At 41.6% G+C, this 25391-nt stretch overlaps 1 protein-coding gene across 1 annotated transcript in view; it reads right to left on the reverse strand.

The window, feature by feature from the left end:
- AFAP1L2 (actin filament associated protein 1 like 2) overlaps positions 1–24976 on the reverse strand; it is a 98138-nt gene extending 73162 nt beyond the window's left edge. The window contains exon 1 of the mRNA XM_063307205.1: positions 24796–24976. Coding sequence (XP_063163275.1) covers positions 24796–24811 — 16 coding nt within the window. The 5' untranslated portion in view covers positions 24812–24976. The remainder of the gene's footprint in view (positions 1–24795) is intronic.
- Between the last annotated feature and the right edge of the window lie 415 nt (positions 24977–25391).

Below are 25391 nucleotides of genomic sequence, written 5' to 3' on the forward strand. Positions count from 1 at the left end.
TGTTTTAACATTTGACTTGCTGCTATATTAACTATGTCTGCATTTTTGTTTTATTCTGCAGGGAGGAATAAATCACAGGCAGCTGCTGCAATTGGACTCCTCTCTCCCAAGGCCATTACCACCAGCTGCCATGTGAGAAATCTCTCTGAAGCAAAAGGGATGCAGGCAGGCCTCATCTGTCTTAGATGTCAGCTCAGCCAGATTCTTCTCTCCCTATTGGAAGGATCCTAGATGATGATGATATTATTATTATTATTATTATTATTATTATTATTATTATTATTATTTGGGTAATCTACAATTAGATTCACAGTCAAAGCCTGGTGAAAACTTAATAATTCAAATCCTAACCAAGGACCTAAGAATTATTAAGGTAGTGTCTGAGGAGAGATGATGATGATGATGATGATGGTGATGATGATGATGATGCACAGAAGCTGTTTTGGAAGCGCTGTTACTTTGAAATGTGTGATATTAATAATTGTACTAATTACATAAACAAATCAGGGTCTTCTTGCTACCTGGGTGGAAAGATCATCTGGAAACTCAGCGTATTCTGTCTTGAGTTCCATGAGTAATTTATCACACCTGATAAATATAAATGCACCTATGTATATTTATCCCACCGTTCTTACCCACGGAAGTGTAATGCTTTGTGGGAATGACCTTGAGAGAAAAGAGGGACAGCCACAGATGGGACAACCAGCTATGTCAGATGTCTCAGCCTGCAGAAGGGGGATGGTGTGGGAAAATGTTTCGGAAGGGACCCTCACTAGTTTTCCAGAATGTAAAAGGAAAGGAGGGGAGAAATACTTTCAGTTTTGCAAAATTCTGTTAGTGTAACCTTATAATAAAGACAGAGCTAGTACATCTTGCCTTGATTACCTTGCAGGGCTAACAGGAACTCAGGGTAGAATACATTGAGTTTCCAGATGATTTTTCCACCCAGGTACCAAGAAAACCTAATTTGCTTAACTTCAAAAAGTGGCTGCATCATCTGCCTTTGAAAAACTTTTCTCTCACATATATCTCCAAACCTACTTAGAAGCATGGACAAAAATAAGTGATAATAAAACTTGGTGCTTGTGGTTAACGTAACTGTGAGGCTTCTGGATGACCCTAACCTTGAAATTGCCCTTCTGTTTCTTTCTAAGGAGCCATCAGGACAAATATGGGCCTTGCTGGCATTCACTCCACATCACCTTTTCCCATTCTGGCACTTTCAGATGTGTAGGACCTCACAACCCTCAGAATTCCCAGCGAGAAAAGTCAGAGACCGGATGGCTAGGAATTCTAGGAGGCGCTATTCCAGCACATCTGGAAGATACCAGGCTGGGGAAATCTATCCTAGATTCTGGCCAACAAGCTAGTTACATTTTTTAGAGAAACAAAACCATATGTTTCAAAGAGTGAAAGGCCAACATAAACTCAGGCAAGCATGGGAATGAAATTTAATTAAATAAATAAAATTTAATGGCAAAATCCATGCATTTGGCCAAAAATCTGCATGGAGGTCTCCCCTTGCTCTTAAGGGTGTATTTGCCATGATGAATGTTCAAACAAATTACCAGTGATTTGCAAAAAAAAAAAAAAAAGTCAAAAGCCTATATCAATGGTGTATTGGAAATTAGTTTGCTTTATACTGTATATGTTGCATTTCAGAACTTATATGAAATGGGCAATTAATGGGGGGCGGGGTGGGCCAAAGACAATATGCTTGTTATGCAGCCTTTCAAATTTTGCACATTTTGTTTAATCAAAATAAGTACAGTATTAGTTAAAGAAAGGAGAAAATATAGCGGTGTTTCCAGTTTGGTGTGCATTTAAGCTGAACATACTTATAAGAAAAACAACAATATTTGATTAATTACCAGGATATTAGAAGAATACACAAAAGCTGTGCAAATTATTCATTGGTTCTCATTAACCACCTCGTAGTGATTTGAGCTACAGGTCAGAAACAGTATATTATTTGTTCTTTGAGTTGTACAATAGTCCAGAGATCAGCCATAAAAGTTAGAAGAGAGCACTGGAGGGGAAAGAACATCTGGAACAACACTGTAACTTGACACAGCATCAAAGAACTTAAAAAAAATGTAAAAATACAGAAATTGAAACTGCTATCTTATGCACATTTTTAATGAGCATTCAAATTAGAATACCCTAAGTTTTAATACAGTTTTATAGTAAATGACACCGTGTTGAAAACTGTACATTAATAATTTTATTATGTGTCTGTTTGTGGATTACCCACTTAGCAATGGCTTTTTTCTGGGCAGGTTTAATCTATTTTAGTTGGCAAACTAACTGCTACTGTCACTTTATCCTCTGTATAGTGTTGATCTAAGCACTACCAACATGACTATCTTCTGAAAGTTTTCACCTGAAGGACGTTTACATTTTTAAAAAAGCAACCACAAAACTACTTCTTTTAAAAAAAATAAGATCTTTATTAGAGTTTCAAAGTACAGGTAAAATACAAAGAACAGAAAAGCTAGAATACAGAATTAAAATAAAAACTAAGTACAGAAATAGCCAGAATGAATAAAAAGGTGACTTCCGACCTTCTCCAACAGATATAAATGCATATTAAACTAATTACTCTTATTTAACAGTGCAAGTTCTTTTGTCTTGTAAAAGATATGCTGCATTTCAATATAATCAGCATTTATGTATTACTGCAAATATGTAATGGGACGTTCATATTATATTTAATGTAATACATATTAAATTGGATATCATATTTACTTCGGAAATCCTGTAGTTGTTGTTTAAATCCAGGATTCAGCATCAATATAGTCATTGTATCAACAGATACATACAAGAGGAGAGGAGCACCATGAATGCCCAAACATTAAAGGATGCATAATTTCTTCATACATTTCATGGAACTTTGGACTGATAGTGAAGGATTTACCTTACTTTAACCTAGAAGTGTTCAAATGCTGAATTCATTCTCTATTAAAACATTTTGTAGAACTCACTGGAATTTATATTCAGGTAAGTATGTTTGGGCTAACCTAATGTGTATTTCTATTAGTTAGCTGGTGGGTGCGTTCGCAGCGCTGAGACAGTGTCACAAGCGCATCATAAAATAACTTTGTGGCCAGTCACAAAGCAGCTATTTCAAAGAAAGACAAACTAGTTGAGATTATTTACTCCTTAAAGGGTCCAAAATGCTCAAAGATAAGGCAGGTAAATAAGCTCTGAGCCCACGAACAGAAACCCAATCCTTTGAACACATTTCTCCCCGTTCAGGATTACACCACCCCAAACTTTCTCATCCTGCTCCCTGTACGCAGGATCTGTGTACTCAACTCTCTCTCCCCCGGATACACACAGCCTCCTTCCTTCACTAACCCACCCTCACTGCTTCTATATCCCATCACCCCGTCCATAGCTTCCCCAGTTCTTTCTCGTACTCTGTGAGATCACTCACTTTCAGAGCTGCAGTTTCGTCACTGCTTGATCTATTCTGGAAGAGGTCCAGAAATCAGAAGTGGTTAAAGGAATATTCTCAGAAGATGTCTGCTCTAACAATACTTGTCTGTTCTCTGCTTCTCTCAATTATCTGTTCTCTCATTGTATACCGTTCTTTTCTATCAGGAGTACCGAAATACACTCTAGATTAAGAATTCTTTTTTAATGTTTTATTATATTATTACAAGACATAAGTAATACATTGTATAATTTCAATACAGTGTTATTTATACAATATTTACTAGAGATTATTCGTACTATAATGTTTATATAACCTAAATTTTTAAAGAGAAAAAGAAGACATTTATGCCAGTGTTAATTCTGACTGAAATGTCGATGTAAATAAGTGTAAGGTTGTTTAAATTTTATATCCAAAGCTGTATAGAACATCAATAAACAACCGCAAATCACGTCAAAATATTTGTTGTACAATAAAGGTTTCTGTCTTAAGCTGAATACTTAATAATAAGGGTACTTATTACTCCACTGTATTGTTACTTATTATTGTTTGTGCATGTTAAAGAAAAAAGAAAAAAATAGACAAAACAAAATAAACTACATGGGGCTGCCCTTGAAGAGCCTCCGTCAAGTCAAGGAAATGGTTGGTCTGCTAGTGGGAGAAGATGGCCAGAAGGTGACAGGCAGCAGGGAGAAGGCGGAACTGCTTAATTCCTTTTTTGCATCTTGTCTTTACACAGAAGGAAGAAAATAGTCCAACCTGTCCAAAGCAGCACTGTGGGAGACAGAAGAGGAATGCAGGTCAGTTCCCTCTTCCATTTTTTGGATGATAAAGTTGTTAGCTGGGCACGCCAGGAACCTGTTTGGACTCCCACCTGCTGCAGAGTTTGTTTCCCAGTTGATATCAGGGTAGTTTAAGTCCCCCATTACTACAGTGGTGTGTTCCCTGGACACCTCAGCTAACTGATTTCCAAAAAGTTCATCTATTTCTTCTGCTTGGTTGGGTGGCCAGTAGTACACCCCTATGGCAATGTCATTTCTTTTTCCCCTAATGTTCACCCAAATACTTTCAAGAAGGCTTTCATCCTTGGTATCATGTATTTCTGTACAGGTGCAGCAATTCTTTACATACAGTGCAACTCCTTTTGTTGAGTCTGTTTCTTTTGAACAAGTTATATCCTTCTAGTGGTATATTCCAATCACGGTTTCTATCCCACCAAGTTTCGGTTATACCAACAATATCATACCTGCCCTCATGTACTAAGACTTCAAGTTCTCCCTGTTTGTTTGCCATACTTTGAGCATTAGTGTACAGGCACCTGAGCCCTTTATGGCTGAACTTGTGCTTGCTTGCTGCGTCTCTTGTTTTATACTTTAGTGCCCCTTCCTTCTCACCACTTCCTTCCTCATTGTCAAATTCATAGTCAAACTTGTTGTCTTGGGGCTTAGGGTTTGGTCTTAGAAATTGGTCTCCTTCCCCCTCCAGGTTTAGTTTAAAGCCCTTTGGATGACCCGAATGAGATGTCTTCCAAACACATTCTTCCCAGTCCTTGTGAGGTGCAGCCTGTCTCTTGCCAAAAGCCCATCATGTAGGTAGTGTAGACCATGGTCCAGAAATCCAAGGTTTTCTTGATGGTACCATCTTTTCAGCAAGCAGTCTACCTCTAAAATCCTCCATTCCCTCATTGGATGTAGACTCTGCATTGGAAGTATGGATGAAAACACCACTGGAGCTCCTAACTCTTCTGCCTTCCTGCCTAGCTCCTCATAGTCCCTTGATATTTCTTTCAGGCTCTTTTTGTTGTATCGTTCATCCTGACATGAAAGAGGAGAAAAGGATAGTAATTGGTGGGCTTGATTAGCTGGGTAAGCCTCTCTGTCACATCTTTGATCTTTGCACCTGGGAAACAACATACTTCCCGTGATAGCTTGTCTGGTCTGCAGATTGCTGATCCTGTTCCTCTGAGAAGTGAGTCACCAATCACCACCACACACCTTTTCCTCTTTGGGACCCAGCGGACTCCTCTCCTCTGTGACAGTCGGAGCTACATTTCTTCCTGTCACTGGAACACTTGATGAAGACCCTTCTCCATATATCTGCATGTCTTCTTCTAGGGGAAGGGTATGAAATTTATTATTCAACTCCAGTGGCAAGGATAGTCTTCTTGTTATTTTGGTCCTCCAAGTGACATGCTGCCATCCTCCCTCCTCTAGGACTCCATTTTTCCTGGTAGTTGTTTCTTCCTTGCTGTGTTCAGTTTGTAAAAAGACTTTTGCCTTTTCCAGGAATTTCTAATTTTCATGGAGGAGTCTCAGAGTGGCTAGACATGCCTCTAGACCCTCCACTTTCTCCTCCAGCAATCTGATCAGTTTGTACTTGGTGCCGGTATAACTGGAGTCCTCCTCCAGCAGGAATACAAACATAGCACACACCTTGCAGGTCACGACAGGGCTGGCCTCTTTCTCCAAGACTTTATCGCTCTTAGAGGCTGTGCAAATCCAAATAGAAACATCTTGTAGACTTCCCAATTTAGATTTTTAGTTGTAAGATTTAGTTGTAAGTAAGACTGAGTAGGGATACCTCCTATTGTCCAAAACCTCTTTATCTGAAGATATCATGAGCAGAGTGAATGTAATTTACTTCTTTCTGGTTGTACTGCATTATATTTTAGTTGATACAAACCACAAAGCATGCTGTCCTCAGCATGAATCAGGATGCTTCTAAGTTAGGGACTTTGGGAGGGTTAGGGCTGCTTCCCAATTCTTCAATTTCAATCTGAAAAAATAACACTATTGGGGAATTCCATATTTTAAAAAGGGTTTTTTTTTAAGGATATTTACTAACAACATCCTCAAACTTACTTCTAGGGTTTTTCAAACACTGCAAAATCATATTTTATAACTGGGAAGGGAAAGTGAGAAAAGAAAGTACAGCACTTAAAACCGAAGGGAAAAAAATTGCATATCAGAGAAATACTGACAGTGTGGAAACATTTCATTTCAAAACAACTTCCTGAATGCATGGTTTGTAATCCAGTCAGGGAGGAAATTAGGAAAGTGGGCTGTACACCATGCACAGCTGAACAGACTTTACTTGTGATCACACGGTACATTTTGGCCTACTATATAAAACTAACTGCTTGACAGAGTAGGTTTTCTGTTCATTCACCAGGTCCCAGTGGCAAGATATCCTGACATTTCCTGGCTCACGTACCTGTATAATATCTCTACTTAACTAGCCTTTTTCATCGGCAATTTGCAATATCCCACTCAACTGACACAGCACTAGAAAACAAAACAGGGGCCGTACAGTTCATGTAGAATTCACCACAATTGCCTCCAATTGCATTCCCTATCCCTATTCTGATAAATAATGACGTTCAGACATGCCAGAAGAGAGTGTAGAGGTTCTAACGAGCTATATAACTTCAGTCATTGATCACACTGGTTGGGAATTTGGGAATTATAGTATATCTGCAGGCATGAGGTTGAAGAAAACTGTTACGGCAGCATTGGGCTAGGAAGAGTTTATGAAAATTAATCTCCTTATCATGATGATATGCAAGGTATAGAACAGAATCCTAGGCTTTGAATAGTGTAAAGAAAAGGATTGTCATAACTCTTACAGGGATTATATATAGATTGTCCTCACTAACTGATGATGTTATGAAAAAGAAATCTAAAAATTCCATTGCACTATAACCTTTACTTGTTTTGGATCAACTGATGAATGTGAAAAAGATTGGCTTGTCATGCTTTACACTGAATTAAATCAATAATATGCTAGAAGTTTACAGATGTCTCTGTAAAATTTTACAAGAAAAAAAAGTTCCAAATTACAAAGCATACTTGCAGGACCTATGACAGAGTAAAACCTTAGTCTTCCAGCTGTTTTACTCTGATTCTATAAGGCTTTTGTGCTCAAAGAAAAACTTTTGACATCGAGGTTACTTTAACCAGTTAGGTAGTCCTCTCCTTTCTTTTCCCTCACCAGGCTGCTAAAGTAAAAGCATACCTATTTTTTGTGGCAACAGAAAACAAGTCTAACAGTCTTGGCTCATATCAGTTCTTCATTTACATTTGGGTTGACTGCCTGTCATTTGAGAACATGGGAGAGGCGGGGAATGAGCCATTTCCCACTGTACCCCTGCTGTATTATAAACCTATTAAAATGCAGTTAAGGTTAGCACAGGAAATAAACACATGAACTTCACAGGCAATAGCAAGCCAGTGAGTTCCCTTTTTGCAATTGTTTCAACACAATGCTAAGCATGTGCTATTTGAGGGTCCGTATGCCCTCTGTACTTCCAAAGTCTATTTACATGTGTCTGTCAGTATTACCTAACCTGTTTGCCAGCTATATACAGTATGTCAGATTCCAACTCTGCAATTCTCATTTAGGAGAGGGAAGGCTGTGGCAATCCAAGATTTAAAGCTAGGGACTCTTAAGGCCATCCTCAGTTTCCACTGAGGAAAGTGAGTAAGCTCTGCGGGGACAATGTGCACATTCTGCAACAGGAAGCCTCAATCAGCTAGACTTTTGCTATGGCATGCCAAATCAACCATGGATTCAATTTATGTTACTGTCCCTTGGTTATCTAAGAAATTCTCAGTGTTCTCCATAAAGTATAGTAACAAAGGATTGTGCTATTTGGAGAAAGTAGGGGGCAATTTATCATTTATATCCATATGTAGTAGCTAATGACTTAGTGCTACCACAGATGTGCCTTTTACTCACAAAAGTAGTAGATCAATGGGAAGGAAACCATTTTAATAGAGATCTACCTTTTGGATAAGGAACAATAGACCAAACATTCACAGTTTTCCATGCTTCCCTGAGATTCTTTAAAATACCTCTACTGATAGAGAGCCAACGTGATATAATGATGAAGATTCTGGACCTCAGGAATAAGAAGATGTAGGTTCCAGTCCATCTCAGCTATAGAAGTTCACTGGGTTATTTGCAGCACTCACTCTCAGCCCCACCTCCTGCACTGGGATGCTTTCCCATAACTTATGCTTAGGTTTGGGTATTTTTAAAGCAACAGCTGTTCTGAAATAGGGCTACCTGATCTAGACAAATTCAGAACACAACTAGGTGGCAGCAAGGAATTAAAGTTTTCGGTAACAATTGGCAGCCATTAAGGGGTTCTCCATTTTTTTCCAGCCCAGGTCTTGTAGCCCTATCAAAAGCCTACCAAATTTGGCAGTTCAGGATCCCAGAAACTGTACTTATTACTTTCATGACGAACAGAAACAATGTAACCTAGGTTTCTTTAGCTGTTGGATCAAACTTTAAAACTTTATACCATCTGAAGATGAGACTGCCAGATTGGAAGATAGTCAAAATGATACTGGGGAGGAACAGAGGATGAGTTCAACTAGCCCCAGACGTGATGACGCAGCTAGCTCAAAGCCGAAAGGATGGCTAGTGGCCAACAGTGCTGGTGGTGAACAGCAAATCTGATGTTCTAAGGATCAACACACCATTGGAACCTGGAATGTAAGATCTATGAGCCAGGGCAAATTGGATGTGGTTATTGGTGAGATGTCAAGATTAAAGATAGACATTTTGGGTGTCAGTGAACTGAAATGGACTGGAATGGGCCACTTCACATCAGATGACCACCAGATCTACTACTGTGGACAAGAGGACCACAGAAGAAATGGAGTAGCCTTCATAATTAATAGTAAAGTGGCTAAAGCAGTGCTTGGATACAATCCAAAAAACAACAGAATGATCTCAATTCAAATTCAGAGAAAGCCATTTAACATCACAGTGATCCGAATATACGCCCCAACCACAGATGCTGAAGAAGCTGAAGCAGAGCAGTTCTATGAGGATCTGCAGCACCTACTGGACAATATGCCAAAAAGAGATGTTATTTTCATTACAGGCAACTGGAATGCTAAGGTGGGTAGTCAAATGACACCTGGAATTACAGGTAAGCATGGCCTGGGAGAACAAAATGAAGCAGGACATAGGCTGATAGAATTTTGCCAAGACAACTCACTATGCATAACAAACACTCTCTTCCAACAACTTAAGAGATGGCTTTATACATGGACTTCACCAGATGGACAACACCAGAATCAGACTGACTACATCCTTTGCAGCCAAAGGTGGCAGACATCTATACAGTCGATAAAAACAAGACCTGGAGCTGACTGTAGTTCAGATCACGAACTTCTTATTGCACAATTTAGGATCAGACTAAAGAGATTAGGGAAGACCCACAGATAGCTAGATATGAGCTCACTAATATTCCTAAGGAATATGCAGTGGAGGTGAAGAATAGATTTAAGGGACTGGACTTAGTAGATAGGGTCCAGAAGAACTAGGGACAGAAGTTCGCAACATTGTTCAAGAGGCGGCAACAAAATACATCCCAAAGAAAAAGAAAACCAAGAAGGCAAAATGGCTGTCTGCTGAGACACTAGAAGTAGCCCAAGAAAGAAGGAAAGAAAAAGACAATAGTGATAGGGGGAGATATGCCCAATTAAATGCAAAATTCCAGAGGTTAGCCAGAAGAGATAAGGAATTATTTTTAAACAAGCAATGCGCGGAAGTGGGAGAAGACAATAGAATAGGAAGGACAAGAGACCTCTTCCAGAAAATTAGAAACATCAGAGGTAAATTCCAGGCAAAAATGGGTATGATCAAAAACAAAGATGGCAAGGACCTAACAGAAGAAGAAGAGATCAAGAAAAGGTGGCAAGAATATACAGAAGACCTGTATAGGAAGTATAATAATATTGGGGATAGCTTTGACGGTGTGGTCAGTGAGCTAGAGCCAGACATCCTGAAGAGTGAGGTTGATTGGGCCTTAAGAAGCATTGCTAATAACAAGGCAGCAGGAGACCACAGCATCCCATCTGAATTGTTCAAAATCTTGTGAGATTATGCTGTCAAGGTGATTCATGCCATATGCCAGCAAATTTGGAAAACACAAGAATGGCCATCAGATTGGAAAAAATCAATTTATATCCCCATACCAAAAAGGGAAACACTAAAGAATGTTCAAAATATCGAACAGTGGCACTCATTTCACATGCCAGTAAGGTAATGCTCAAGATCCTGCAAGGTAGACTTCAGCAATTCATGGAGCGAGAATTGCCAGATGTACAAGCTGGGTTTAGAAAAGGCAGAGGAACTAGGGACCAAATTGCCAATATCTGCTGAATAATAGAAAAAGCCAGGGAGTTTCAGAAAAACATCTATTTCTGTTTGATTGACTATTCTAAAGCCTTTGACTGTATGGACCATAACAAATTGTGGCAAGTTCTTAGTGGTATGGGGATACCAAGTCATCTTGTCTGCCTCCTGAAGAATCTGTATAACGACCAAGTAGCAACAGTAAGAACAGACCACGGAACAACGGACTGGTTTAAGATTGGGAAAGGAGTACGGCAGGGCTGTATACTCTCACCCTACCTATTCAACTTGTATGCAGAACACATCATGCGACATGCTGGGCTTGAGGAATCCAAGGCTGGAGTTAAAATTGCTGGAAGAAACATTAACAATCTCAGATATGCAGATGACACCAATTTGATGGCTGAAAGCAAGGAGGAACTGAGGAGGCTTATGACAAAGGTGAAAGAAGAAAGTGCAAAAGCTGGCTTGCAGCTAAACCTCACAAAAACCAAGATTATGGCAACCAGCTCATGGTAAATAGAGGGAGAAAACATAGAGGCAGTGACACACTTTGTATTTCTATGCGCAAAGATTACTGCAGATGCTGACTGCAGTCAGGAAATCAGAAGACGCTTAATCCTTGGGAGAAGAGCAATGACAAATCTCGATAAAATAGTTAAGAGCAGAGACATCACACTGACAACAAAGGTCCGCATAGTTAAAGCAATGGTGTTCCCCGTAGTAACATATGGCTGCGAGAGCTGGACCATAAGGAAGGCTGAGAGAAGGAAGATCGATGCTTTTGAACTGTGGTGTTGGAGGAAAATTCTGAGAGTGCCTTGAACTGCAAGAAGATCAAACCAGTCCATCCTCCAGGAAATAAAGCCAGACTGCTCACTTGAGGGAATGATATTCAAGGCAAAACTGAAATACTTTGGCCACATAATGAGAAGACAGGACACCCTGGAGAAGATGCTGATGCTAGGGAGAGTGGAGGGCAAAAGGAAGAGGGGCCGACCAAGGGCAAGGTGGATGGATGATATTCTAGAGGTGACGAACTCAACCTTTGGGGAGCTGGGGGTGGCAACGACCAACAGGAAGTTCTGGCGTGGACTGGTCCATGAAGTCACGAGAGTCAGAAATGACTGAACAAATAAACAACAGTATTATTAATTATAAAAATAAACAACTTATATGCTTTTATAATTTTATTTTTATTATAGTGGACAGAAATATACAGAATAGTGGTAGGAAGGAAGTAATTCAATGGATGTTGCTTCAAGGAGGAGGGAAGTTGATTTAGGAAAATATATATACACACACTCACACATGCATGCACACACACACATGCATGCACACACACACATGCATACATGCGCACACACATACATACACATGCATACTGACTCTCTCTCTCTCTCTTTTATATAAGGGGAAAGAGCAATTGTATTAATGATGTGTATGTGATAATGGAACAATGTATAGAAATAATGTGATCTTAGTTTGATAAAGAGTAAGGGTTTGATTATGGAACTGCTGTATATTCTTGCTGTTGAAAGTTGGAAGTCACCTTTGTATGTAATCTCTAAAATTCTTTTTGTGTGTGTATATGTGTGTTTCACACTTTTTTAGTTTCTATTTTTTTGTAGTTTTTTTTGTTTTTCTGTAGTTTTTATCTTTGTTCTAAACTTAATAAAATTATATTTTAAAAAAAGAGAGAAAGATCACATTTGCTTAGTCTTAACAGTGTGATCGTAACAGGTGTCCCCATTCTACCCACGTTACAAATACACATTTAAAGACCGGCTCTCGTCTTGCACCATCCTTGAAGGGGCTTACAATCCAGTAACAGTTCACAAGGGAATAAAAGTACACCACAGTTTAAAAGCATGCTCATTCATTAGAAACCACTAAGATGGAGTGAGACAATTGGTGCCTTTAACTTGGTGCCTTCTCTAATATACGGAGTGGAAGCAGCTCTTCTGAGTGCTGTACAAGAGTCTTGCCCAGCTCCGCCCTCGAGATACCAGGGTCTGAACCTGGGATCCTCTCTGTATTGAACAAAGGTCTTCCATAGCCTGTGGGGCTTAATTGGTGACTTTGGGTCAGTCGTTTTCTTTCAGCCCAACGTACTTCATAGGGCTGTGGCCCTGATAAAATGGGAAGGAATTCTCATGGACACTGTCTTGAACACTTAAAAGAAAAAGCAAGACTCAACACTTAAATAAATAAGACAAATAAAGGGAAATTGATTGGCCATTTAGAATAGGACTTGAAGAATAGGAGAAAAGCACTTCCTCCACACAACATGTTATGGGGCTTTGTTATATGACAGTGTTTCTCAATCTCAACAACTTTAAGCATGCTGGCTGGGAAATTCTGGGAGTCGAAGTATACACATCTTAAGATTGCTGTGGCTGAGAAACACTGTTGCAAGGGATAGGTTGCTTAAAGACAATATCAGGACAGACCCTGAGATGCCTGCTATCTTTGAACCAGGCTTTCCTAGAGGAAGTGGAGGAAAGGGGAGCATAGCGTGAAACATATGAGGACAGAGTATTCTTGCCTTGAAACAGATACTTCAATTTCTGCTGCTCCCAAATTATGATGATGCCATTTATGTTGCCCATGTTTCCACTTAATGCTAAACATCATTTTGAGTGCAGTGATGAGGGACAATATTCACAGATACAAATTTACTATATTTTCAGTTCGGTAGTCCTGCAGTTTTACTATGGGTTACGATCATTCCAAACTAAGAGCATAAAAGGTCAGTTTGCATGACTTATTCTGGATACTTGAAATTAATCATCTTGTTTCTTCCTTAAGTAAGAGCACACTCTTTCTTCGCTTCTTGTCCAGCATGCTTTCAAGATTCCAGTGTTCCCTACTGCCTTTCCTTCTCCACCAAAACATGTTTCAGTCTTTCAACATACATATTTGAATGAGAAGAATTTACATACTCCCAACAGTGCTTAGTCCAGTGAAAAGTATTGCTCTTTTCCAGCGGTGGGTTGACAGTGGTCAAAAGAGACCTGGTTCAATTGTCTGCTTACCTTCTCCCCCCTCCCCCTTAACTCACATATTTTCAACCATAGAAAGTTTTTTTTTTTAAATTAAGGTTAGAAAAAACCCTACGCGCCTAAGATTTTGAAGTCATGTATTGACCACATAGCATTATACTGATATATAATCAATATATATCAAGTAATATCATGCAGTGAAACCAGGGAGTTCTGATAAGGAAAGTATACAAGCAACAGAAAGTGTAAAGCAATATGCATATTTAAAACTAGTTGCAACAATATCCAATTCCTAGGTAATAAAATTACATCCACAATGGCTTATTTTTAGGTAACCTGTTTTAATATTCTTGTACACTAGAATCAATGCTTAGACCCTAAGATTTTCTAGTCTTGATATCCTGAACAGTTAATACTTTAGAACATGGATGGAAAACGTAGCCTTCCAGATGCTGATGAACTACAGGTTCCATCAAAAAAAAAATTTGACTAGGCAAATCATAGGTGGGATGTGTGTCCTGCTAGATGTTCCTGGACCACACTTTCCATCAACTGGCTACAGCAGTTGGAAAGTGTGGTCCAGGAAGATCTAGAAGGACACACATCCCACCTATGGTTTGCCTAGCCAAATTTTTTTTGTTTTATCATGAATTTTGCTGCAAGCTAGTTCATTTGTTTTACAAACAGGATTTAATACTGTATAGCAAGTGATAATTCTCCTGGACAAATGCTTATAAAGTGGCTATATACTGTGTAGTATATAGTGAATAGTTCATTCACTTTAATTGGAACATTTCTATCTAGCAAGTAAAACCTGCAGGACTTCTCCATATAAAAAAGGTGTTGTCCACAGCTAATAATTTAATATTCAGCACCTAAAGCTGTAAACAGTTTCTGTTTGGCAGATGTATCATCTAATAGATAGCACTGTCAGTTTTGGTAATAACCATCTCCAGTTTAGCCAGTCCATTCTATCCTTTGCCCTGGAAAAGGTAATGAGTGTCATTAATCTTAATTGTTCTAATTATATATTTAGGCTACAAGTTTCCACATGCAATTCCTTGCATGCAGCATCTTGTGTTCAGCTTATTTCTTCACAAAAGGACTGTGTGGGAAGAAATTAAGATCTCTCACCCCTTTGCCATATTGTCTTCCTCAAACACTGTTTCCTGCCATTGCTTCTCCTCGTGAGCAAGGTAAAAAGTTAAAAGTTACAAAATAAAATGGGTTCAATACAAAGAGGATGCAAAAGATTAAAATGTGACAGGAAACCCCAACTATTTAGACAAAAGATTCCCTTCAAAGTTAATCAGAGACCTTGTAAGACAAAAGGTCACTCCTTCACAACTTAGCAGAGCCCATTCAGGTAGACCTTCTTCCCCAGTCAAACAGATCTCCATAATCAAATAACAAAAGATTCTGTCCAAGGTGAACATTCCAAGCTAGTAGACAAAGCCACAGCCCAGCATGGAACCCAGACTATCAGAACAGGAAACACAAACAGCAGGGAGCCTGACTACAGAGCGCCTCCTCTCTGAACTCCAGTAAACTGCACTTTCCTGGAATTCCTAGAAAGCTCCCCTGCCAAGAAACCGGCTAAGTGCACCTTCTCAGAAGTTCCTAGAGGGCGGGAACACATTTGCATAGCAATAGCCAAGCTCTCCTATATAAAGGGCTTGTGGGGAAAATACAAGTGTGGCCACCTCCGACAGCTGATTGCTCTGTATTTCATGTCATCAGACAATAAAATTTATCTCTGCTCAAGCAATCACCTAAGAACTATCATTCCTGGCTCAGAATGGACCTGGTAAGATTTTCTTCCAACAACTAGATCCCATCAGAACAAGTCAATAAATTTCCTATTTTCAGTATGTTTAACCAAATACTGAACAGCTGTTTTGAATCATGTTAGAATTACCATAGGTAAAGGTAAAGGTTTCCCTTGACATTAAGTCCAGTCGTGTCCGACTCTAGGGGGCGGTGCTCATCTCCATTTCAAAGCTGAAGAGCCGGCGTTTGTCCATAGACACTTCCACAGTCATGTGGCCAGCATGACTATACGGAACACCGTTACCTGCCCACTGAAGCGGTACCTATTAACCTACTCACAATGGCATGTTTTCGAACTGCTAGGTTGGCAGGAACTGGAACTAGCAACGGGAGCTCACCCTGTCACGTGGATTCGACCCGCCGACCTTCCGATCGGCAAGCTCAGCAGCTGAGCGGTTTAACCCGCAGCACCACCATGTCCCTTAGTAGAATTAACATAAAGTTGCAATAATCTTTCCTCTTTTTTTTTGCTTGTCCTTCTTTCTGAAAAATACATTTCTAGCTCAAAAAATAATTATGCTCCCCAAAAGCAGGTAGCATACTAAAAAGGCCCAATGTTTCAGTATTTAAAATATTAGGGTTACATATCTTTTTACAGTGTTAAGACCAAGACACATTTTTTCATTCCAATGTCAGACCTGTCACCAAAGTAGCAGTCAATGACAATATCTCATTGCGCACCCAAGAAGCAGCCAGCCTACTCGGTATTGCTCAAGAGTCACTCAGCAGGTATTCCTGTTTTGGCTATCAACAAACCCAGGACACTTCTCAGATTGCCACAGAGATATTCTGAAAAGCAGCATACTTTTCAAATGATAATGGTAGATGCATATTGAAAGCAATGTTTTCATCAGAATGGGCCAACCACAAACTTGTGAGAATTCAGCCTCAAAGCACAGATTATTCTGAGAAAATTGCAGGAAGAATTCTAATGATTCCATGGGAATCATTCTAAAGCCACTCTGTGCAGCCGGAGAATTACATCAGCCTCCAAACAGTTAGAAATTATGCTCTAATTTGAGTTCACAGCATGCCCTATCCTGATGGAGCGATGCTGTATAACAATAGATTAAAACACAAACATTAAAAAAAAATCCATTGCAGTCTAATTAAAATAGCCAGAGAACAAAATAGCAGCTAAGATTTCCAACCAACCCTGCAACGTTAGCTCCCTGCAAACAAGTCCCAAAAGGCCTGCTTGCAACTGTGTTGAAAATTATCAGGCAATTTTGTATTAATTATTCTGTTTTAAAAATTACATTCATAAATGTACCAATATTTGTTAAGGCAAATATGACACACAGCTAAAACAAACAGAAATTAATATCACAATCTTAGGTGTTTAGAAATCCTAGTGATTTCCTGAATTAAATAGGTATATGATTGCAATCTCCTTTTTTATTTTAGAGTTTGCATATTTATATATAGGAAGGAAGGAAGGAAGGAAGGAAGGAAGGAAGGAAGGAAGGAAGGAAGGAAGGAAGGAAGGAAGGAGAGGATAAAAAGTCTCAGACCTTGGTAAGACTTCACAGCAAAAGAACTGTGAATAAAACTTTCTAGAACAATGCCAGAGAATAGAATCAAAAGAAGGGTGGAGCTTGATTCTCATAAGCTCTCTATTTCATATAATGCTAAAGTAATAAACAACCTATTAAGTAGAAAAAGGGCTAAGGACCAAATTCCAACTTTTTTTTAAGGTTGAGGACCCAATTCCATCTCTTAAGAGATGCTGAAAGCTGCAAAAAGAGAAAAAAAGCCGGAGGAGTGGATGTATTTAATAAATAAATAAAATGAAATATTCTGGGTGGGCACAGTCAGCAGTATGCTTCCACGAAGTCCATAAACTAACCATGAAAGCCTAGGATAGCAAATGTCCCATATTTACTTCTTAATACTGAAAGTTCATTAATGTCTAGAACAAGCTGCACATATTTTGCTTAAAAATCCAATAAGGATGCAGCTCAAGCATCAGCTACTTTGTAAAAGCAGGATTTCCTACCTGCTCACATACCCTTCTTTTTTCTGTCCCTGTTACCCAGTGCCAAGCTGCCTTTCACATTACTGCTACACTTCTGCATTTTCATGCAACTCAAGTGATCACACATCAGAGGAGAAGTAGTTCTCTGTTCCTGCAGAGTCTATACCACTGTTGCTGGCTGGGGATTTCTGGGAGTTGAAGTCCAGACATCTCAAAATTGCCAAGGTTGAGCAACACCAGTCTATACGAATGAGAAGAAAAAGTCGCTTTCCATTTTGTCAGGCACTACATTTCCCTGCATGACAAAAGCAAAGATTCTGTTTCAAAGGAGAACGTCAATGTCACCCTTAAGATATCCTGCTATAACAGACTTATGACATCGACGTTCACAGAAGGGCAACAGTATTTGCACATGCACCACACTCTGACAGTGGACAAGTGCTACTCTGCACCACCACTGGATGCCACAGCGCTCCTCAGATTTTATACAACGTACTACAATTGTGCCTCTAAACTGACTGCTTGCCTGGGCCATTTCTAACCCTCTGTATACACTGGGCCACCTGCACAGCATGCTATACCTCCCTCATCCACATAAAAGCAGCAGCAAAATTTATCCATGTGTAAGAGAGAAAAGGAGAATCAAAAATGTCAGAAAAACAGAGAGGTTCCTTTCCCAAACTTTTATTTTATTTATTTGTTTCTTTATCAATTTTTTATCACCGCCCATCTCCCCCCACAGGGAGGGACTCTGGGCGGTTTACAATAAAACAAAAAGAAAACTTCAGCACTTTTAGTCTGTTTACATTTGCAGTTTGGAGAAAGTTAACTGAGGCAAAAAATGGGGGAGGGGAGCAATTGTTCTGCCTTTTCAGTAGCAGATAGTTCCATCCCAAGGGACTGACACCATCTGGTTAAATATTGGCTACGGGTAGTCCTCGTTTCTTCAGCAAAGGATCGTTACCTTGTCGTGGTGCTGGAGCTTGAGCACCTCAATGATGCCATGAGCTAAACCGTGAAGGGCCACCCAAGACGGGAAGATCATGACAGAGAGGTCAGACTAAATGCGATTCCTGGGGAAGGTAATGGCAACCCACCCCAGTATTCTTGCCATAAAAACTAAATGGATCAGTACAACCAGAGATATATCGGTATACCATCGGAAGATGAGACCCCCAGGTTGGAAGATGGTCAAAATGCTACTGGGGAGGAACAGAGGATGAGTTCAACTAGCCCCAGACGTGATGACGCAGCTAGCTCAAAGCCGAAAGGACGGTTAGCGGCCAACAGTGCTGGTGGTGAATGGCGAATCCGATGTTCTAAGGATCAACACGCCATTGGAACCTGGAATGTAAGATCTATGAGCCAGGGCAAATTGGATGTGGTTATTGGTGAGATGTCAAGATTAAAGATAGACATTTTGGGTGTCAGTGAACTGAAATGGACTGGAATGGGCCACTTCACATCAAATGACCACCAGATCTACTACTGTGGACAAGAGGACCACAGAAGAAATGGAGTAGCCTTCATAATTAATCGTAAAGTGGCTAAAGCAGTGCTTGGATACAATCCAAAAAACGACAGAATGATCTCAATTTGAATTCAGGGCAAGCCATCTAACATCACAGTGATCCAAATATACGCCCCAACCACAGATGCTGAAGAAGCTGAAGTAGAGCGGTTCTATGAGGATCTGCAGCACCTACTGGACAACACGCCTAAAAGAGATGTTATTTTCATCACGGGAGACTGGAATGCTAAGGTGGGCAGTCAAATGACACCTGGAATTACAGGTAAGCATGGCCTGGGAGAACAAAATGAAGCAGGACATAGGCTGATAGAATTTTGCCAAGACAACTCACTCTGCATAACGAACTCTCTCTTCCAACAACCTAAGAGACGGCTTTATACATGGACTTCACCAGATGGACAACACCGAAATCAGATTGACTACATCCTTTGCAGCCAAAGGTGGCGGTCATCTATACAGTCGGTAAAAACAAGACCTGGAGCTGACTGTAGTTCTCATCACGAACTTCTTCTTGCACAATTTAGGATCAGACTAAAGAGATTAGGGAAGACCCACAGATCAGCTAGATATGAACTCACTAATATCCCTCAGGAATATGCAGTGGAGGTAAAGAATCGATTTAAGGGACTGGACTTAGTAGAGAGGGTCCCGGAAGAACTCTGGACAGAAGTTCGCAACATTGTTCAGGAGGCGGCAACAAAATACATCCCAAAGAAAGAAAACCAAGAAGGCAAAGTGGCTGTCTGCTGAGACACTAGAAGTAGCCCAAGAAAGAAGGAAAGCAAAAGGCAACAGTGATAGGGGGAGATATGCCCAATTAAATGCAAAATTCCAGAGGTTAGCCAGAAGAGAGAAGGAATTATTTTTAAACAAGCAATGTGCGGAAGTGGAAGAAGACAATAGAATAGGAAGGACAAGAGACCTCTTCCAGAAAATTAGAAACATTGGAGGTAAATTCCAGGCAAAAATGGGTATGATCAAAAACAAAGATGGCAAGGACCTAACAGAAGAAAAAGAGATCAAGAAAAGGTGGCAAGAATATACGGAAGATCTGTATAGGAAGGATAACAATATTGGGGATAGCTTTGGCGGTGTGGTCAGTGAGCTAGAGCCAGACATCCTGAAGAGTGAGGTTGAATGGGCCTTAAGAAGCATTGCTAATAACAAGGCAGCAGGAGACAACGGCATCCCAGCTGAACTGTTCAAAATCTTACAAGATGATGCTGTCAAGGTAATGCATGCTATATGCCAGCAAATTTGGAAAACACAGGAATGGCCATCAGATTGGAAAAAATCAACTTACATCCCCATACCAAAAAAGGGAAACACTAAAGAATGTTCAAACTATCGAACAGTGGCACTCATTTCACATGCCAGTAAGGTAATGCTCAAGGTCCTGCAAGGTAGACTTCAGCAATTCATGGAGCGAGAATTGCCAGATGTACAAGCTGGGTTTAGAAAAGGCAGAGGAACTAGGGACCAAATTGCCAATATCCGCTGGATAATGGAAAAAGCCAGGGAGTTTCAGAAAAACATCTATTTCTGTTTTATTGACTATTCTAAAGCCTTTGACTGTGTGGACCAGAACAAATTGTGGCAAGTTCTTAGCGGTATGGGGATACCAAGTCATCTTGTATGCCTCCTGAAGAATCTGTATAACGACCAAGTAGCAACAGTAAGAACAGACCACGGAACAACGGACTGGTTTAAGATTGGGAAAGGAATACGGCAGGGCTGTATACTCTCACCCTACCTATTCAACTTGTACACAGAACACATCATGCGACATGCTGGCCTTGAGGAATCCAAGGCTGGAGTTAAAATCGCTGGAAGAAACATTAACAATCTCAGATATGCAGATGATACCACTTTGATGGCTGAAAGCGAAGAGGAACTGAGGAGCCTTATGATGAAGGTGAAAGAAGAAAGTGCAAAAGCTGGCTTGCAACTAAACCTCAAAAAAACCAAGATTATGGCAACCAGCTTGATCAATAACTGGCAAATAGAGGGAGAAAATGTAGAAGCAGTGAAAGACTTTGTATTTCTAGGTGCGAAGATTACTGCAGATGCTGACTGCAGTCAGGAAATCAGAAGACGTTTGATCCTTGGGAGTAGAGCAATGACAAATCTCGATAAAATAGTTAAGAGCAGAGACATCACACTGACAACAAAGGTCCGCATTGTTAAAGCAATGGTGTTCCCCGTAGTAACATATGGCTGTGAGAGCTGGACCATAAGGAAGGCTGAGAGAAGGAAGATCGATGCTTTTGAACTGTGGTGTTGGAGGAAAATTCTCAGAGTGCCTTGGGCTGCCAGAAGATCAAACCAGTCCATCCTCCAGGAAATAAAGCCAGACTGCTCACTTGAGGGAATGATATTCAAGGCAAAACTGAAATACTTTGGCCACACAATGAGAAGACAGGACACCCTGGAGAAGATGCTGATGCTAGGAAGAGTGGAGGGCAAAAGGAAGAGGGGCCGACCAAGGGCAAGGTGGATGGATGATATTCTAGAGGTGACGGACTCGTCCCTGGGGGAGCTGAGGGTGTTGACGACCGACAGGAAGCTCTGGCGTGGGCTGGTCCATGAAGTCATGAAGAGTCGGAAGTGACTAAACGAATAAACAACGACAACAACAATGTCTCTTCCTTTCCTCCTCATTAAGAAATCAGAATATTCATAATATCATTAGCATATACCGAAATACACCATGTAGGACATTTTTTAGGAAACTAATTGCACTGTGCAGGGTAGAACTATGATTGACAACTATGTCAAAAGTCCTCGTTTAACTACCATTCATTTAGTGATGGTTCGGACTTACAGTGGTGTTGAAAAAAACTATTTATGACCAGTTCTCATGATCATGACCCTGGCAGCGTCCCGTGGTAACGTAATCAACATTTTCAATGTTCCTGGCTGGCTTCTGGCAAGCAAAATCAATGGGGGACTGCATGATTTGCTTAACAACCATGTGGTTCGCTTAGCTCCTGCAGTGATTCACTTAGACTGCCACAAAAAAGGCTGTAAAACTGGGTCAGATTTGCTTAATGACTGCTCTGCTTAGCAACCAAAATTCCAGTCCCAATCGTGGTTGTTAAGCGAGGACTACTTGTATTTTGTATTTTGATGATATCAAGACACTCCAAGAACTCAAGCTGAGGCCTTTCCAGCTGCAGCCCAAGGTGAACCACCTGAGGACCAATGCTTGAAAGAAGATCTGCCTCTCTCCAGCATTGCTATGGGTCCATGCCATTGTCTGCCCCTCTCTGGGCACTCATTCCCTGGCTTGCCTTCTGCAGAAGAAGCAACACTGCTACTCAACTACCAGCTGGCAACCTGCAGTAAACATAGTTCTGAGGAGGTGCACAAAGCAATGCACTGCAAAATGACTGCAGTGGCTACTCCCAATATATCCTTTAGGAGATCTGGGAGCCTTAGAGTGGCTAACTAGAGGACAGCAACCTACTCAGGAGTGCTCTACATAGTAGGTTCGATGAAGCAGTAATTCCAGGTGACAGATCAGGGGGACGGCAGCTGGGGGTTTGGTTCCACTCCACAATCTCTCTTGGTCCACCACTTCCAATGGCAGCCTCCTTTTGTACCATGGTGGGTCTTTCCCATCGTGTTAATGCTCAACTCCTAAACCTGTAATGTTTTGCAACATTTAAGCAGTAATGACCTGGTTTCTGCTTCCCTTATGAAAACGGAAGCAAGATCTTTACAACACAAGATGCATTAGCAATAATAACTGAGATTAAATATATGTATTATTTTTTTTTGATATAGTACTCTTAGCAAAACTGATAGTGGTTCACATGCACAGATGTAAACACATTACTGCTTTTGATGTTGCCATAACGTAATATTTAAGAGTTTCTGGCTGTGCTTTTATTCCTATTTATCTAGAAAGAAGTCCCATGGGGCATTTGGGGTAAATAAGAATAGGATGGCACCACACATCCCATACTATTTGCAAGAACTAGTTTCAGAATGTGGGAGACTTTCTCGAACAATTATATGTTCAGATTACACATAAATTACTCCTTGGATGGGCTGACTGATTACCTGCCTTGGAAGGAGAAACACATGGGAACAGCCCTAGCTGGAGGTTTACAAACAACTTGCTCCTCGTGTTAGAGTTATAAATGCAGAGAGCCAGATTTTCAGGTCCTGATGTGTACTGGCATTGCCAGATTACCCTGAAAACTGGTCCTACAACCTCCTAGTCAGGTAAGCTGGCAGGTGTGTGTGTGTGTAAATTCAAGTGCAACTGCTGCATGCTGGCTGAAGTGCATCCTTAACACATTTCAAGTGCTATCAAGATAATCTTACAGGGCTCTTCTCTGAAAAGAAGAAAGTTTCACTGGGCACAGCTCCCCCATGCATTTTTTTTTTTGGCAAAATACCAAAGATAGACCATTTCATTAAGTTAGAGGTAGAGAACCTATTTAGGCCAAATGACTTTGGGCAATGCTGGGGGCAGTATGCCAACAGAGACTGTGGCTGCAATAGTGGGCAAGGACAGCCCACAGCCAGCCTGGATTTCACTTTCATTCATAATTCACACACCATTCACACACACATATATTCTAACTTGGGAGCCCAATATCCAACATTTGCTTTACTACATGCCAGCATTTATTTATTTAATAAATGTATATTGCCACCCATCTCATAGACATGACTCTGGGTGGCTAGTAGGTAAAACGGGATAAAACAATCCAAGTTGTAAATACCATACTGTATTAGCATAAAATAACATAGCATCATCCTGTTTACAGCATCACCGTAATAATGATAACAAACGCCGGCTCCTGAGAATGTGCAGAATACATTTTCCTCGCCACCGACTAGCCGATGCCAGTTGCACTGTTGCACTGTTACTTGCTTAAAATAAAAGGCCATGCTCCTCGGGAGTTCAGGCAGGTCTTCTTTTAGAAGCTAAGCTCCAAACACCGCTTCCTTCAATGCTCAAACGGGCTTCCCAGCCTTGGAGAAATCGCCGGCGCACCCACCTCCAAGGAACCACTAGCCAGCCCTGCCTTCCCGCCCAACTCCCCGGAGGAATCGCGCGGAGCGGTGCCTCGGGGGGTTGCAGGAGAAACTCAGAAAGTCCCCAGATCCTTTCCGGCTGTTTACGCAGGTCGTGAAGGAGCGCAGTCCTTGGAACTATCCCCCCCCTCCCCACACACACCCCCCACGCATTAGGACACAGGGTTTGCGAGTCTCGCCCGCTTCCGGTCAGCCCGACTAGCGGCCCTCTCGGGCTCAGCTCCTCAGGTGCTCCCGGTGGACCAGGTGAGCAATCGCGAAGACCAGAGGCGAGCACGTGCCCACCCGCGTCTCCGCCTTCCTGTCAGAGGGACTTGCTCTTTTACAGCTTCGAACACTTCGTCGCTTCTTAGTCTGGGGCCATCACCGCCATTCAAACCGCCCCGTTATTCAATCCTCCCAGGCGTCTAAATGCAGATTCCTCCCTGCCTCGGACCAGTTCTGGAAGCGAGAGTGAGGACAATCTCTCTCGCCAGCCGGCCGCGGACAACGCGACGTCTCGCCGTTCTGATGATCTCTTTCGCCACTTTCCACACACGAACCCACCCACGTCGCCTCTTGTCCAATCGCAGCTCCCAAGAAAGCTTCACTTGCTCCCCGAAACCGCTTAAAAGCACCCGCCAAAGGGAGGGTTAGAATTGGCCTCGGCCAGAAGAAGCGCTACGCGGGGCTGCCAGAAAACATTTCACCAGAAGGCAGGAACACCCACGGTGGGAAAGCAAGCAGCCTCCCTCGGAAGCGCCGACCTTCCGAGCCCTTTCCCACGCTCAGGAGAAAAGCAAACAGGCGCATCTTCCCTTACCTTTATATTTATCCATCCTGGGTCTTTGGCCTTCTATTGGCGCTAGGCGGGGCAGCGAGACCTTTTCTGGAGTGAAGGGCCCGGATTTCTCCCACGCTCCCCAAACTCCGGACGGATTTCTCCCAGCGGGACGCGCCTACTTACGCCCTGCTTGCGGAGTCTTTTCCCCAACTCTCGGGTAAAAATCTCCCGCACTGCCGTGCCTCTCCTTAGCTCCGCCCTCCTATGAGGTCACAATCGTTGGACCTACAGGGACCCGAGAGCTGCCGGCCGGCCGGCTGGCTGGCTGGCTGGCTGGCGGCGTGGGAAGAGAGCGGAGCGGAGCGGAGGTTGCGTTTGCGTCCCCCAACCCAGCCCCAGCGCCGGGCAGACCCCTGCAAATCAATCCAAGCTTGCCAGTCAGGCAGGCACATTCCAAAAAGTACTTGGAATACAAGTGACTGATTTTCTTCCTCGCGATGCCCACCACCGGAAAGTGGAGAAACTTCCCAGGAAATCAGCTCAGCCCTCTGGGCTGCTCAGGTGCTTCCCGAACACGTTTTGGGTGGGTGCCCTCGGCCTGCCTCATGCAGGGTATTTTATGAGGGTCCATGAGC

The sequence above is a fragment of the Candoia aspera genome, chromosome 6 (genome assembly GCF_035149785.1).
Source record: "Candoia aspera isolate rCanAsp1 chromosome 6, rCanAsp1.hap2, whole genome shotgun sequence".
Classification (NCBI taxonomy): Eukaryota; Metazoa; Chordata; class Lepidosauria; order Squamata; family Boidae; genus Candoia; species Candoia aspera.